At 63.7% G+C, this 1,425-nt stretch overlaps 1 protein-coding gene across 1 annotated transcript in view; it reads left to right on the forward strand.

The window, feature by feature from the left end:
* The window catches only part of HSPG2 (heparan sulfate proteoglycan 2), a 142,339-nt gene that overhangs the window by 107,940 nt on the left and 32,974 nt on the right, over positions 1-1,425 (forward strand). Inside the window, exons 53-55 of the mRNA XM_011990146.1 lie at positions 326-461; positions 544-698; positions 991-1,141. Coding sequence (XP_011845536.1) covers positions 326-461; positions 544-698; positions 991-1,141 — 442 coding nt within the window. The remainder of the gene's footprint in view (positions 1-325; positions 462-543; positions 699-990; positions 1,142-1,425) is intronic.

Below are 1,425 nucleotides of genomic sequence, written 5' to 3' on the forward strand. Positions count from 1 at the left end.
CTGTGTCCAGCGCCCGGCAGCACCCAGCCCATCCGCATCGAGCCCTCCTCCTCACACGTGGCTGAAGGGCAGACCCTGGATCTGAACTGCGTGGTGCCTGGGCAGTCCCATGCCCAGGTCACATGGCACAAGCGTGGGGGCAGCCTCCCTGCCCGGCACCAGGTAGGAGGCAGGAGCTAAGGAAGCCTGAAGGACCCTGTAGCATGCCCCACTGGGCCCTAATATTGGCCCTGCACCTGCCTCTCCCTTTTATGCCCTGTCTGTCCCCCTGGCGAGCCGTTGCCCAGCCGCCTTTGGGGCAGCTGACCCTTCTCGTCCGTGGCAGGCCCGGTCGGAGCGCACAGACATCGCCACACTGCTCATCCCAGCCATCACGACTGCTGACGCCGGCTTCTACCTCTGTGTGGCCACCAGCCCCGCAGGCACCGCCCAGGCCCGGATCCAAGTGGTTGTCCTTTCAGGTGTGGGCCCTCTGGGAACGGAGGGGTGGGGAGGGCAAGCCAGGGCTCCCCTGGGGCCTGCTGACTCCTACTCTGTCCCCAGCCTCAGATGCCAGCCCACCACCAGTCAAGATTGAGTCCTCATCACCTTCCGTGACAGAAGGGCAGACGCTCGACCTCAACTGTGTGGTGGCAGGGTCGGCCCACGCCCAAGTCACCTGGTACAGGCGAGGGGGCAGCCTGCCTCCCCACACCCAGGTATGTGGGCCCTCCCCACACCTAGGTATGTGGGCCCTGAGCCTATGGCAGGGTACCAGGGTGCAGGGGCTGTGGCGGAGGCGGGGACCTGTACACGGGGCGGGGGAGGCGGCACACTGTCCCACACGTTCCAATAGCAGAAGCCAGGCCTCATCTCCCACCCCGCCAGCTTCCAGCATGGGATGGCTCAGAGCAGAGCCAGTGAGAGTTTGAATGAATCACTGAGGCTGAGGGAGTGGTGACGACAGCCCCCATCCCTGTCCTCACATACCTCTGCCTCCTCCTGGCCCAGGTCCACGGCTCCCGACTGCGGCTCCCCCAGGTCTCACCAGCTGATTCTGGAGAATATGTGTGTCGCGTGGAGAATGGATCGGGCCCCAAGGAGGCCTCCATTACTGTCTCTGTCCTCCACGGCACCCATTCTGGCCCCAGCTACACCCCAGGTGAGGAGCCGGGTGCAGCTGGGCCATGGCTGAGCCCTAGGCGCTCCCAGGGAAGATGCCGGTAGCTTCTTCAGTGGCACCAGGACAGAAGGGTCGTTCCAGGCAGGCTTTGACCCTTCCGTGCCTGCTCAGAGAGAGGAGGGGGCTAAACGGATGGGAGATACACATCTAGATGTGTATAAGAGACAGGGGGGAGGGAGGCGCCAGGGAGTGGAATGAGAGTTAGGCTGGACCAGGAAGGAAGTGATGCCTAGAGGAGGTTATGGAGAAAGACACAGTGGCCA

This window comes from Mandrillus leucophaeus, unplaced genomic scaffold (assembly GCF_000951045.1).
Source record: "Mandrillus leucophaeus isolate KB7577 unplaced genomic scaffold, Mleu.le_1.0 Scaffold370, whole genome shotgun sequence".
NCBI classification, from domain to species: domain Eukaryota; kingdom Metazoa; phylum Chordata; class Mammalia; order Primates; family Cercopithecidae; genus Mandrillus; species Mandrillus leucophaeus.